The sequence below is a fragment of the Musa acuminata genome, chromosome BXJ3-4, assembly GCF_036884655.1.
Source record: "Musa acuminata AAA Group cultivar baxijiao chromosome BXJ3-4, Cavendish_Baxijiao_AAA, whole genome shotgun sequence".
In the NCBI taxonomy this organism is placed as follows: Eukaryota; Viridiplantae; Streptophyta; class Magnoliopsida; order Zingiberales; family Musaceae; genus Musa; species Musa acuminata.
In genome coordinates, this window is record NC_088352.1 from 3,031,093 (window position 1) to 3,042,500 (window position 11,408).

Sequence of the window (11,408 nt, forward strand, 5' to 3'; positions counted from 1 at the left end):
GCTTGCAAGATCTCAGTTTCTAGTTTGTTGCATTGCCAAAATGTAGGTGAAATGTGAGATGCAAACAGCAGGGAAGAAGACCATGCCCAAAGTCAGCATCGCCAGTTGCAGCAAAGCAGCAGGGGGGATGCACCTGCCGAGCATGATCCACCCACATCTGAATGTACCATATCATCACCATCTTCCCTCCTTTATTAGGTGCTACAGCCATACCCAACTCACACCATTAATGCCCCATCCATCACCCAACGAGGAATCAGACAAAACAAGAAGCAGCACAGCCATAACACCCTGCCATGGGAAAGACTAATGAGCAACTTGATATATAGGACGCAAGCGACTCCTCCTTGCATGTATTCCTACAGCTCCTTCATTGTCTTCATCTCTCTACTCGTCGGGGCGTATGGCGACAAGCTCCATAGAAGAGGCCTGCGAGGAAACCGGGGAGTGGCCGCCGGTGGCTTCTAAGAGCTTGCAGCGAGTGGGGAGCGGGGGGAGCGAGGTCATCGACCCGGAGGGCTGCGTCGAGGCCGAGTTCCGAAAGCTGCCGTCGTCCAAGTATAAGGGCGTCGTCTCCCAGCCCAACGGCCGGTGGGGGGCGCAGATCTACGAGAAGCACCAGCGCATCTGGCTCGGCACCTTCAACGAGGAAGCCCAGGCCGCGCGCGCCTATGACGTCGCTGTGCAGCGGTTTCGCGGCCGCGACGCCGTCACCAACTTCAAACCGCTGAACGACGCCGACGACGAGGACGCGGCGGAGCTCTTCTTCCTCGATTCGCATACGAAACACGAGATCGTCGACATGCTTCGGAAGCGCACCTACCATAACGAGCTACAACAAAGCAAACGATCGATCGGTGTAGATAATAAGAAGGGGATTGCTGGTCGCAGCAACGCGGCCGTGGCAGGCGCCACGGACCCGCTTGCTGGGGCACAGAGGCAACATCTCTTCGACAAGGCCGTGACGCCGAGCGACGTCGGAAAGCTCAACCGGCTAGTGATCCCGAAGCAGAACGCCGAGAAGTACTTTCCGCCGCAGAAGACAGGCGGCGCCGCCAGCAAGGGCGTGCTGCTCAGCTTCGAGGACGGCTGCGGGAAGGAGTGGCGCTTCCGGTACTCGTACTGGAACAGCAGTCATAGCTACGTGCTAACGAGAGGTTGGAGCCGGTTTGTCAAGGAGAAGCGTCTCGAGGCCGGCGACGTCGTCACCTTCCAGCGGTCGACAGGCACCGACAAGCAGCTGTTCATCGACGCCAAGGCGCGATCCGGCGTTCAGGTTCTTAGGCTCTTCGGCGTCAACATCGTCAGAGGCCCGGCGGCGGCCATCGGCGAGGGCGGAGTGGATGATAATGCTGTCTTTTGCGCAACGGGGAAGAAGAACATAGATCATATTACGGAGTTGGTATCATCACAAGGGATGTTTAAGAAGCAACGCACAGAAGCTTTGTAATATTTCCAGTACTAAGAATGAGACTGAAGCTCTAGTCGAAGACAATATATGTGGCTGAAACTTTGTGCCCATTACATGCTAAACATGACATTGACCGAAACTTTATTGACCTCGTGGTGGGTGTAAACTTTGTTGGCTCTCATATCATATTAGTTTTTCTATATCATTGGTGCAACATGCAACATGCAACATGCAACATACAGTACTTTTGGATTGATGGAAGAGCACATATTTATATTGATTAAAAAGATAAAAGATAATTTTTTTACTAATAAATCTTTCAACCTCATTTATTTATTTAAATATAAATTTTTATATTTTATTGTATTTTATCTAATTCTAACTATTTAAATTAATTTTAATTCAAATGATTGTAACTAGAAGTTGTCATTAAATAAAATAAAATCTTTCTTTTGTCATTAAATAAAATACAGTAATCTATTTGAATTTCTCCTTTATCAATTAGTTACATATGTTTACAAGTCTTGATGATCTTCACAGGATTGGAAGCTTTAGTAAATTTTTGAAGGGTTTGAGTCGATCTTAGTGTCACCAAACTCTTCTTTGGCTGAATAAGTATCAAGTTTATCATTCACATTACTTGCAGATGAAAGATTATTATCAAATGCAGTTTCAGAATCATTTTAAGTGCAAAGATGTATGTATCTATAGGTCTTTTAGGTTTAACTAGCTGATATCATACTTTCCTGTAGTTCACGATCGACATCAATGAATCATTGGAGCCACTAAGAAGATTGATGTTCACTTGGTCATACTTGTTAGATTTCACTTCCCAACTATTTTCTATTCCATCATTTGTTTTAACATCATCGTAACTTCATCCGTGATCTCAGAAGACTTTGCTAAGGTAGAAGATGGACGTGCTTTAGAAATAGTGAAATCTACATCGTTTTCCTTATTTGTTTCCCTTGCATGCGTCTCATTAGTAATAGTTTTTCAATTATATATATTTATAAAAATTCAAATGATCATAATTTTTATGTTATAATGTCGATTCATCAGTAGCAACAACAGTGAAAAATTTTAAAAATAATAATGAAAATATTTTAATTTTTTATCAAAAAATTCGAAAATAATAAGAAAATACTTTATTTTTTTATTTGCTATCAATTTATCAATTCTCCTACCATAAATCAGATATTTTTTATTATTAAAAAAGCATAATATCCTTTTTCCCATCAATTATCTTATACCAATGAGATTTTATTTTAAATCAAGAATAAACATCATATCATCAATATTTTTTTACCAGATTTATATTCACAGCAATGTTCTTTTTCCTTCTAAACCTTACTATCATTTTCCATCTACACTATAGATTTAATTAAATCATCAAATTTTTGAAATAAACTTTTATCCCTTGTCATATGATTATTGTATCTACTATGTAAAAACCAAAGAGATCTAAAATATTCTTTCTCAAAGCTATAAAGATAATATTTTCTGTCATTTACTCTACTATTATTTTTCTCATGATATTTTGTTTGATTTTTATTCCAATAGTCTTTTTTAAGATGATCATATTTTTAACAGTAAAAATAGAGAGAAATATTTAGATTTTTATTTTTGTACTAACAATCTTTTTTAATATGTCTAATTTTTTTGCAACAAAAACATTGACGGGTTTCTTTGTTATTTTCATTTGATTGGCCTCATCCTCTGCCATTTTGATTTCTCCCTTGAGATATAGTTTCTAAATTTTTCTTTTGGTCATTCTTTTAATCTATCTTCATTTGTAGAGCATGTTATAAGATTTCATTGAAAGATTTGTTCACTTTTTATTCATGAACTAAAAGTTTCATCATAAATGTTTCAAATTTACATTGCAGAATTTGAAGCTTTAAAATTTTTACCTTATCTTTATCTCCAAACATACTTTTTAATATTTTTTAGGCTTGATGTCAACATATAAAGGGCTCTTGTATATCATACTTAACAAAATCATTCTCTATTAAATTTCATAATTCTTTTAAAATAAATAGAGTTTTCATCTTAATAAATCAAAATTGATAATTATAAAATCAGAACAAGTAAATTAGAAACACTACTCCAATGCATATCATATATATATTTTCCTTTTCTAGATATATTTCTATTGATCTTCCTCAAATCGCTTTGATACCATATTGTTAGCTTTGAGAAGAGAAGACTATTTTCAATCTACAATATTTTTTGTTTGATCAAAGAGCACCCATTTATATTGACTAAAAGATAGAGTATAATTTTTTTTCAATAATAAAAAATATCAAATCCTAATAAATCTTTCACTCTCATCGATTTATTTAAATCTAAATTGTTATCTTTTATTTTATTTAATTCTAATTATTTGAATTAATCTTAACATCATTTACAAGAATGAATATTTTCTCCATGCAAAAAAAGAAACAGATTTAGAATGAATTGAACTTAAAAGAAGGCAGCAATCAATTAATGAGAAGGTGTATGTGAGGTATATAGAACATGTGAAACGAATACATATGGGTATACAAGTATCTTAAGAACCACGCCGTTTCAGCAACGTTTTCCTCTGAGCCAAAGAGAGAACACTCCAAGAGGAGGAAGAAAAGAAGTGGAGGAAACAATTCTTAACAGTGTGAGGAGGAGTGTGACTACTGCGGCCAATTATTCTCTTGGGTTCCTTCCCTTGGAATGCTTGTCTGTTTGCTGATAACTTCGGTCCAGGATCATCAATGGCGAGGGCAGGTGTGAAACGTGAGCATATCTTCCGGTTTCCGACACACCGATGACCGGAGCGGCGTGTGCTGCTGCATCTGTAGAGGTCAAGATGGCGCAATCCGGCGTCGGAATCCATGTACCTCGAACCACCACAAACTGGGCAAACTGGATGTTGCTGCTTGTGCTGATCTCCGCCACCGGGCAACTTCTTCTTGCATGAAGCCGGTATTTCTGAAATAGATTACGTATTCCATGTTTTAATCATAAGAAAACCAAATGATAGACCACTTTTAACCAATACTTAGTAGAGATGAACATAGATTACAAGATAACATAATGCAAAAGAAATTGAACAACTATGAGATGAATCCATTAGGATTAATGATGAGATAGAAAGAGATAGTATTCATTCCAGGCTCTAAGTACCTTTTTAGTTATCCATAAAAATATTGATACGATGATGATGATGATGATGATGATGATGTAATACATACTTACCAAATATATCAGACATATTTTTGAAGGTGGTATGTAATTTGATTATTAAATATTTTATTATATTATTACAAAGTCTTGAGATTAAAATCCACCTTCACTATTTATCTTTTGCAAAACAAATTATAATTTTTAGGGTTAATGTGAAAGAGAAAGTGGCCTCTCTCATGCCATATCTTCTCATTTTAGCCTCACTTCTTTCCTCCGACCACATCACTATCCACTTCCTCATCTCCTTCCCAATATCAATTTCTTTCTTCCTCGTCTCACATATTTTCTCTTCACCAAAATGAACATAAAGGGAATGAACCAAATATTACAACAGATAAGAAAATAAATTTAAAATATGATATGCTCCTTTGGGTGGAACTAATGAATGACATTTTGGTGTTTAATAAAATAAATTCATTTTCATCTCTAGGAAGTTCATATGCATTATTATTTAAGTCATGACAACTATGTTGGTTAAAATATTTCTTTTATATCATTAAATATTTTATTTTATTTTAGATTAATATAATTAATTTTTAGATATTATCAGGTGTTATTTAATATGGATAAAAGTTCATATTTGCAATGTTAGTCGATATTATCATTTTTATCATACTCTAAATAATTGAAATTTTATTTTCATCCATCTAAGATTATTATTTTTAAATACTTTTAATAAATTTGATTTTATTACATATAATTTTAAATTATTTTATTTTTAAACAAAAATTAAACAAACAACCTGTTGACCGACTAGTTCGACCGATGACCTAACGACTTAGACTTGGGTCGGATCACTCTCTAATTTGTTTCTATATTAGATGAAGCAATTTAATTACTAAGTAAGCAACCTTTCCTATTAGTCCATTTGCAAATGATCACTTTAATTACTAAAGCCAAGCTGATAACAATTCCTCCATGCATCATGATCAATTATAGATTTTGATAGTTTTGAGTCTAGCAGTTGGATTATGTTCATGGTTCTAAATTGCATAGCTTTTGTACTTACAAATTCTTAAATGCCCTTCTCAGGTAAACTTATTTCTTATTTAAGGATATCAAATTTAAATGGAGTCCCCATTTTCCATGTTTTTGTAAAGTAGCTTTTAGGTTTCTGTACTCAATCAAAGCTTCTCAGAAAATTTTCTGTTGCTTATTTCTTCTCCTCTACTGTCAACTTCTGTCATCTCCACAACAGTCATCATTTTATTTCACTTAATTGTTCCAATTTTGTTTTGAGTTATATATTGCCATCTGAAACTATCCAAAAATACTTTGAAATAAGTTCTCATCCTTTGTCCTATCATAATATAATTATTGTCAGAATGTTGAGTTAAGCTTATATTTAGACATGGAATTGGTTTTAAAAGCTCTAGTAAATTAGGAGTCTTATAAATTGTATAAATATGACTTTTGAGTTTGAAAAATATCGATGAAAGAAAATCTTATGTTTTATAAATTATTTTTTTTATAAATTACTGAAGCATATTATGTCGAAATATTAAATCAAAATTTATAATTAGATAGGATCTTAGTTTATGAGTCTTAGTTAAGATAAAAATCTTTAGATAAAGCTAAAATATTTATAAGCCTAATGTAATGTTTTAGAGATATAATAGGTGGTTATGATTAATGAAAGTTTTTAGTTTTGAGGTGTCTCTCTATTCTTCTCCACTATTATCATTTCTTTATGAGATCTCGATAAGTTTGAGAATAATTTAGAGTTTATAAAACATTAAAAGCAAATTATGAAAAAGAGAGAGAATATGTACCATTATGGCACTAATAAGATGCATAATTCATGAATTAAGGGAATAACCTTTGATTGGACAAATTTATACCATTGATTAGCCAGGATAAGTTCTACCAAAAGCTTCTATTGCAAATCATCATCAGATAGATCATGTTCAATCACATATTTTGAGCCAAATGTTTCTGAATCTTAATCTCCCTAAACTTTCATTTATAGTTAACAAAATTCGATATTTGAACAATTGGAATGATAATTCTTGTGTGACATAGTCATTATCCCTTGACAAATGCACCCATAGCAAAAAGTATTTAGATCACCTTGTAGTGATAAATCTCATATTTCATCAACATTATCTTTGAATGAATTCTATGAATTCAGCCTTGAATTGCATTTAGTTTGATAACATAAAATAATGAGAATGCTACTTTTCCTTGTTATTTATCTCACTGAAACTTTTGTCTTATCATTAACTTGTAATATACTTCTTCTTAATTCTAATTTTGTTGCCCTAATAATCCTGCAACACAAGAAAGACATCTTCCATGAACTCGAGAGCTATCCTTTTCTCCTTTTTTTTCACTAGAGATAAATAGGAAATTGAAAAAAAAATCATATTGTTTATCCACCTTTAATTAGTGAGTATGACTTTGGACACAGATATTAAATTAATACTAATTTTTTTGTAAACATATTGTTGTAAAAGGATATGGAAATGAGTGGGAAATATACATAATAAGCATCTAAATAAGATATAAAAATGATTTGGGTGTGAATATAATACAAAACGGATGTAGCATGAAATAATTAAGAAATCGACTCGAGTATATATAACTATATATATTTCTTTAATAGGAAAGTTCAAAGCAAATGTGAAATTACAAGGATAAGAAAAGAAAATTTTGTTAATTACTGAGCACCTTTTCTTGATGATTAGAGCAAGATAGAAGACTAAACCCACATATCTTGATGTTTGGTAACCAAACAAGAACAAGAAATTTTCATATCCATCTCCATATCTGAAAAATAGGTTAGATATCTAGCTAGCTACACTGTTCCTGATGTGTGGCTAACACTATTCATGTAATTTAGCAAACTTCAAACTAATACAATGACGTGTGATGAACCCTATTCATGTAATCATATCTTGAATACTTAATACAGAAAGGGATTTGGAAAGGTATCAATCATCCTGTATATTTTCACTCATAGACACTGTCAGCTAGTAGTTTGAATACTTAATGCAGAAGGTGAATCATCATGGTTCCAAGAGTACCCCATCTTTGTTCCAAGAGGAAGGATGAACAAGATCTAGTGCTTGTAGCTCAACATTTATTTACCCTACTGACAATAAACTATTAGTTTAAATAATAGTTCCTGGTAATGAGATTATGTACCAAGCAAACTGAGTTTTGACATAAATAAATAAATATATATATATAGCCTAGACCAACAAGTACAGGCAACTACTGTACTACTCACTTGTTGTGCAAACTTAAAAGCCTTGTAGTACCTATTTGTTTTGGTTAAAGGTTATGTTAGTGTATGTACTACTCCAGAGATAATCTTTCAATGAAAGGTTTATTTAGGGTAGATGAAGCTATAAGTTGATGTAGGTATCAAGAACAGTACTACAGGGAATTTGTTTGATGTAGGTATCAAGAACAGTAAGTACTACGGAGAAAGACTAAAAAGAGAAAAAGAGAAGAAAAGAAGGTAGATTTCTTGCTGGGCTTAAATATCATTAGTGTTGTGTCTGTAGATATCAAACAAATACTGAATCTTCTATTTAAGAGATTGTTTTGATAGATAGGACTAACCTGTAGATGGCTCTTCACTTCATCGTTGGTGAGCCCATCCACCTTCATCAGCTTCCGGATAAGTTTGGGTGTTGCAGCTGCAACCAAGCAAACCCACCTTCACAAGCAATCATCACCAGTAATCGGAGAAAGGAAAAGTATGATGCTGCTATGAACCCACCATGACAGCCACCCAGCTGCTCAAGTGCATGCAAGAATCTCTTGTGCAGCTCTTCTGACCAGTACCGTTTCACCTTCCTTTCAGGCTGAGATCTCTCCTTCTTCTTCTTCTTCTTCTTCTTCTTCTTCTTCTTCTTCTTCTTCTTCTTCTTCTTCTTTCCTCCATCACCATTGCCTTCCTCTCCACTAGCAATTTCGGTATCTTGGCAAGCCAGTGATTCTGATGGAGCTATCTCTTCCTCTTTGTCTAGATATTGAGCATCTCCCCAAGTCTTCTTCGCTTTGATTGCTATCGGCTTCTGCGGATGAACCTATACAGCATTCGGAGAACGAATAACACAAGTACATAAAGCACTAGTTGAGATAATGACATGCTCTCACCGTCTTGGGGAGTGGGTCTTGCTCTTGTGCAACGAGCTGGGTGGATCTGATCCACTCCTGGTGATGGATGGTATCATCTTCCGAAGAAACGGATCTCGGTCTCAGAGGTATGAATTCCTTAACTGCAAGCTCATGGCTCAGCGTCTCAGCGCTAACCATCAGCTGCTTGTAGCTCTCGATCGCTGCAGCAGATCGGAAGAAGCGATCGATCTCAATCTTCTAACAAGCTCAAAGAATAAACTCGGGGAGGAAGAAAACAAGAACCCCTAAACCAGATGCCGATCTCTTACTTTGGTTGATGAGATGCAGGCACAGAGGCAGCTCCCGGTGGAAGGCCTCCATCTTCCGACGCTCCTCATCGAGAGCAACGATCAGTTCACCGAACCTGCGCGCATGCTCTATCCGATCCATCTCTTTCCAACGCAGCACGAGGAGGAGGAAGCAAGAGAAGCGAGGTCAAGATGAAAACAGAAAGGTTGCATGCCAAGGTCGGGGCGTGGCATATGCCACCGACTCATTAGGGTGCATCTCTACAGGTAGTAAAAGTCAGCACAGATGGTGGAGGGTGGTCGGGGACCGGGGGAGAGGGGGCGGGGGGGGGGGTGGAGGGAGAGAGAAGGGAAGAGGATGTAATCTGTCGTTGTTTAATCGTTTGAGACGGGGTGAAAGTAAACGTGAGAGGGATTATTGAGTAGAATATGAGTGAAAGGATAAGCTTTTCTATTGGGGACAGCTATTTGTTTATACAGAAGGACAAGGTTTCATTATAATATATGAAGCCTTGTGGAAGTCGCCAAGGGACATTTACCTCTTCGATTCATAGCTAATACAATAATAACGTCTGATATACCGCAAATAAGAACACTATGTCAAGTATGTATTATTCAGGTTTATGAGGTATATACGTCGGTATTCTTCCTCAGACAAAAAAAAGTATATATGATTCATTTTAGTTCCTGATTGATAATGGTTGATTGTATTTTTTAGTTAAAATTATTAGTATTACAAAAAAAAATAGATTTAATTTACGGTCAAGATCCATTTTAGTTTTTGTGATTTTGATCATGAACCACTTAAGTTTTTATGGTTTATTCATATCTAAAATAATTTTTATACTTTAAAAAATATAATATATAAATCTTTCCTATCAAATTTGAGTTAACAGACCGTTAAAACATACTTACGTGGTATGTTGACTCACAATAAATCATTAATATAACATGTAATTTAAATTTAAAAAAGATTAAGGTCAATTTTAGCTCCTATGATTTTGGTGATGGCTCACTTTAGTCCTTATGATTTATTCATATCTAAAATAACTCTTATATTTTCAAAACATAATATATAAGCCCCTTTTGTCAAGTCTGAGTTAATAGATGTTAGAGTCTGTGGGATGCTAACTTATAATAAACCATTAATATAATGACACATGTAATTTAAGTTATAAAAAAAACTAAAATTGCCATCAATGACGGGATGAGTCATCATCCTAGAAGTGACCACCAATAGTAACACTGAGCCACTACTACCTAGTAGGGTGTTTTATGCATGCAGTCTCTCCTGCACTGACGACGTACTCAGGAGCTTTCGGTCTTGCCTTAGGTGAATGTGTGTCGATTAATTCGACACTAGATATGTAGTGGTCTCCTTGACCCTCTTCATTCTCCTAGGTATCTTCGTCTTCACTGTCTCCTATTTCATCCTTTCCTGCGCCCCCACTCGATAACGTGATGGTCTAGCTCTTCCTCGCTTTTGCCTTCGGTCTCTCCTACATATGTCTCTCTGTATTCGTACGTCGTTTTCTCTTCCTCGACTAATCCTTAGACACGAATAAATCATAATGATTAAAGTGATCTGTCTATTTATTTTTTTCTCTAATCTTTTTGATGTGGCCTTTTTGTTCATGTGTATATATAATTTCTTAACGATGATGTTGAGAAGGAAATTACTTGAAAGTCTACGGAGAAACTTTATCGACTTATACAGTGCTCATATCACTATCAAGAATTTATTCACCTAGAGTTCGCTTTATGTAGCCTAAGCTAGTGATCATGTACGTTGAATCTAGTCATGCTATATGACATACAATGAATATGGCCATCCTTTTGAAGAACCCTTTTAATATAGTAAGAATATTAGCAGGTTGATGGGTTTGGATGTTTGATAGGTATTTAATAATTAATTAATTAGCTTGGGTGTTTTCATACACATATTTTTATTAAAAATTAAAAAAAATATTACATTAAACAACATAGATGATGCTCACAAGTGGGCTTGAAACTGAGACGCTTGTGCAATGATACATTAATCAATCACACATGCACATAACTTTTTTTTTCTTATTGCAACTTTACAAAACATTTGTACTCTGATAATTAATCTAAAACAGATGAGATTTGAGTATATATATATATATATATATAGCTAGCACAGGTAACTAACTTGAATGAAATATGAAACAAAATTTAATCAAGCAGAGATGTATTCTCAGCTTTTTCAAGCTTGATATTCTCTGCATGTAGAAGAACACCCGACATTTACAGAGCTGAACAAAAAGTACAAGCCTCTCCAGATCAAAATCCTCTTTGTTTCTCTAAACAAAGACTGCAGATGAACAAACAATGTCACAATATTCATGTCAAATCTTTTGTGTTGGGTAATTACA

General features: G+C 35.2%; 2 protein-coding genes across 4 annotated transcripts; one reads left to right on the plus strand and one right to left on the minus strand.

The window, feature by feature from the left end:
- The first annotated feature begins 246 nt into the window (after positions 1-246).
- LOC135634751 (AP2/ERF and B3 domain-containing transcription factor RAV1-like) lies at positions 247-1,613 on the plus strand. The gene has a single exon (XM_065145313.1). It carries the CDS (start codon positions 404-406, stop codon positions 1,448-1,450), a length of 1,047 nt encoding a protein of 348 aa, XP_065001385.1. The 5' UTR covers positions 247-403; the 3' UTR covers positions 1,451-1,613.
- Positions 1,614-3,877: 2,264 nt separating this feature from the next.
- On the minus strand, positions 3,878-9,332 carry LOC135581722 (transcription factor NIGT1-like). 3 transcript variants are annotated; one of them, XM_065145772.1, is made up of 5 exons: positions 9,034-9,332; positions 8,744-8,925; positions 8,364-8,658; positions 8,204-8,280; positions 3,878-4,378 (listed from the first exon to the last, which is right to left on the minus strand). In XM_065145772.1, the coding sequence occupies exons 1-5, from the start codon at positions 9,152-9,154 to the stop codon at positions 4,094-4,096; spliced, it is 960 nt and encodes a 319-aa protein (XP_065001844.1). In that variant the 5' UTR covers positions 9,155-9,332; the 3' UTR covers positions 3,878-4,093. The 3 variants fall into 3 exon arrangements, with proteins under 3 accessions (XP_065001844.1, XP_018680442.2, XP_009394712.2); XM_018824897.2 differs by having other exon boundaries at positions 8,364-8,661; XM_009396437.3 differs by having other exon boundaries at positions 8,364-8,673.
- Between the last annotated feature and the right edge of the window lie 2,076 nt (positions 9,333-11,408).

Coding starts and splice junctions, on each gene's coding strand:
- LOC135634751 (XM_065145313.1), top strand. CDS start 404: ATGGCGACAAGCTCCATAGAAGAGGCCTGCGAGGAAACCGGGGAGTGG.
- LOC135581722 (XM_009396437.3), bottom strand. CDS start 9,154: ATGGATCGGATAGAGCATGCGCGCAGGTTCGGTGAACTGATCGTTGCT. Junction 8,926..9,033: donor CCTGCATCTCATCAACCAAA/GTAAGAGATCGG, acceptor GATCTGCTGCAG/CGATCGAGAGCTACAAGCAG. Junction 8,674..8,743: donor AAGACCCACTCCCCAAGACG/GTGAGAGCATGT, acceptor AATGCTGTATAG/GTTCATCCGCAGAAGCCGAT.